General features: G+C 39.2%; 1 protein-coding gene across 1 annotated transcript in view; it reads right to left on the bottom strand.

Moving 5' to 3' along the window:
• Window positions 1-2750, bottom strand: part of LOC107100867 (protein lifeguard 1-like) — a 5665-nt gene extending 2915 nt beyond the window's left edge. Inside the window, exons 1-4 of the mRNA XM_015399529.1 lie at window positions 2697-2750; window positions 1503-1771; window positions 263-463; window positions 33-161 (exon numbers count right to left, since the gene is read on the bottom strand). Coding sequence (XP_015255015.1) covers window positions 33-161; window positions 263-463; window positions 1503-1766 — 594 coding nt within the window. The 5' untranslated portion in view covers window positions 1767-1771; window positions 2697-2750. The remainder of the gene's footprint in view (window positions 1-32; window positions 162-262; window positions 464-1502; window positions 1772-2696) is intronic.
• Window positions 2751-3101: the final 351 nt, after the last annotated feature.

The raw sequence follows: 3101 nt of genomic DNA, 5'->3' as shown, positions 1-3101 counted from the left end.
AGGTGAGAGTTCTGTATGAAAGTGTCACCAACCTGAGCAGAGTAAGCGATGATTGCAACAGAAATGACCAGCGTCACGGCCATGATGATGACAACCACAGTGGTGTCATGGAAGGAGGCGATGGTCCCCACCATGTAGGACAGGCTGAGGGTGACGAGGACCTGCAGACACAAAATCAGATCACTATAAGCACCTTATCTTTGTTGGAGACTTTTTCAAGAAAAAAAATGCTGTGAAATATATATTTAATATAGCGGCTCACCAGCCCCACGATGTTCCAAGGGTGACGCCTGCTGAAGGACTTGCAGCAGGTGAGGGCGATGGCCACCACAGCAAACACGATGAAGGAGCTGAGGTAGGCCCACAGATTGGTCTGCACCACCTCTTTAACGGCGCTGGAGAAGGTGAACACACAGACCACGCTGAAGGTGAACACCAGCTGGAGGGTCAAGATACTAAACACCTGCAGGAGGAAACAAGAGACACGCTTATTATTATTTAATGGACTTCTGTCCTTGAAGAGGGATTTTATTTAATGGGAAATTGATAAAAGATATAAAGCAGTTAAAATAAATGTTTTCCTTGCTTTTTGAAATTAATCTAAACCAAAGTTTGACGTTTTTAACTTAGTATTACACCAGATTAGACTTAATTTATTTAAACAGCCTGGGAGAGTCCAGCTGGGGTCATGTTCATTTCAATTCAGTTTATTTCTATAGCGCCAATTCATCTCAAGGCACTTTATAGATACAAATCAACCAGATCATACAGTCAGATTGATTCAAAGTTTTCTATCTAATGAAAACTAGTTGATTGCATTGACTCATTGACTCCAGGGCTTTCCCTCACACTAAGCATGCTTGTAGTGACAGTGGAGAGGAAAAACTCCCTTTTAACAGGAAGAAACCTCCAGCAGAACCAGGCTCACTGTGAGCGGCCATCTGCTGAGGTCAACTGCAGTCTTTATGTTATGCTTCATATATATAAGCTACATGAAAGCATGCCTTAAAAAACTGCTTCACAATGTAAGGAAGCAGGAGGAGAAATGAGAACAAAATCAAAGAAAACTTAAAAAGTACTGTCTTAGGCTTTCCTGTAGTAGCATGGGCTGAAAGCCACTCAGAGAGGAAGAAGCCATCACTCCAAAGATACACGGAAAGACCGATTACGGTTTGAAAACGGGCACATGGACACAGACCTGAATTTTTCTGAGTCACGTCCTGTGGTCTGAGGAAACTAAAGCCATGATGACCATTGGAGATAAAACGGGGATTCCCTTAACCCTGATACGCCACCCTAACTGTGAAGTACGGAGGAAGTAGTATCATGTTGTGGGGCGGTTTGCTCCAGGAGAGACAAATGCAAATGTTGAAGAAACATCTTAAGCCAGGAAGTTGGAGGTTTTCTGTAAATAGGTCCTGCTGACCTAAATTCTTTGTTTCCATATTTAAAAATACTCTTCATCTATAACTTTTAATAACTGAAAGTAATAGCAAACAAACCTTTCTAACAAAGGCTCGCCTCACTGTTTTGTCCTCAAAGGACCATGAGGATAACATGGGCGTAGTTTCTGATGTAGCCTCTGGGATTATGTCTTGGAAAGACGCGTATCCCGCGGCGACGGCCTCACTTCTGTGTGCGCTCTCATCTGCGGAGTAAGCTGGAGGCTGCTGCTCCTGGTAGGAATATGGCGGAGGCAGGGATGCATCGCTGTAACCATGGCAATCTGGAGTCTGTTTAGGTATGAGGGGCTCCTTTGGATTCATCCTGGCTGGAACAGAAGGATGCACGAAACGTGACGGTTAATGCAAAGGAGAAGTATGTTTACCAGCAGAAGTGGGACTTTTTTTTTTTTGCTTCATTGTGGAAAAGAATCAAGGAAGTAAAACTTTAGCAGTGGATGAGGGGCCCGTTCCGCTCAGCAACAATTGGGACATAATCAGTTTGTCACTCGAGTTTAACAGTAAATCTGAACATGAAAAAAATATTTGGAAAGACTGATTTTTAGCATTTGTTGACTAAAGGTCTTTTTTTTTTTTTTTTTTTTTTTGGTGGGGGTATGTTTTATTTATTTATTTATTTTTTTAAGGATCAAAAGTAACACCAAACCAATATTGCAGAAAAAAAACCAAGCAGATTAAACTGCAAGTAATCAAAATCTTAATGGTTTTGGAAAATTTTTAATTTTCCTAATAAGAAAAAATTCAGCTAAAAAAAATGACAGATCATTAAATAAGAATAAATAAATCCACTTATTCAATTCAATTCAATTTAGTTTATTTATATAGCGCCAATTCACAACACAAGTCATCTCAAGGCACTTACTCATTCTCAGTTGATGTTGAATTCTTTATAATAAAAGAATAATCTTGTTTATCTAGCTTTTATTAAGTGTCATTATTAATATTTCAATCTATCTAAGCTTTTTCTTTTACAATCGGACTGTTTCCTGGGGGTTAAGATCCCAGTTGTAATTTTTCTTTTCCCATTTGCTCAAATAGAAATGTTTCTATTAGTCCAATTTTCAGCTCTCCACTAGTTTCACACTTAAATTTAAGCTATATAGAAATAAAATGGTCCATAGTATTATGGTTAAACATTTTGACATCCAATTAAGGGTTTTAAACTATGTTTATATGATATAACTATGATCAAAATAATGCATTGAGCCTGTTATAGAGCATATATCCTCTTACCTCTCCTTCTGAGTGACTCTCCACAGATAACAGCAGTCCAATGGTTCACAGTTCTGCTCTGTGAGGAGGAAATACTAAAACCTCCAACCAATGCGCCCATCGGCTTCTTATTTCCCACTTCTGTCTCTTTAAAGTGATGCAAACAGTTTCTGACAGATGACTCCAGGATGCATTGATTCATGCTCCCTCTAATCAAGTCAAATCCAAGTCGTCATGGTGGAGTCCCTCAGGGTTTTTCTGTTTGAGTAATACTTTGTCTGAATGTTGGTCATTAGACGGGGATATGTTTGCATTTCTATAACTTATTACCTGTCCACCTGTTTTAACTGGCATCTATGAAGGAAGGAAGGAATAATCGAGCAGAAACATTAAAAATCATGAAGGAAACTGGAAAACTGATCAAAA

Source organism: Cyprinodon variegatus, unplaced genomic scaffold (assembly GCF_000732505.1).
Source record: "Cyprinodon variegatus isolate N-32 unplaced genomic scaffold, C_variegatus-1.0 Scaffold1022, whole genome shotgun sequence".
NCBI classification, from domain to species: Eukaryota; Metazoa; Chordata; class Actinopteri; order Cyprinodontiformes; family Cyprinodontidae; genus Cyprinodon; species Cyprinodon variegatus.
Note: the sequence above shows the minus strand (reverse complement) of the source record. Positions and strands in the feature narration are given on the sequence as shown.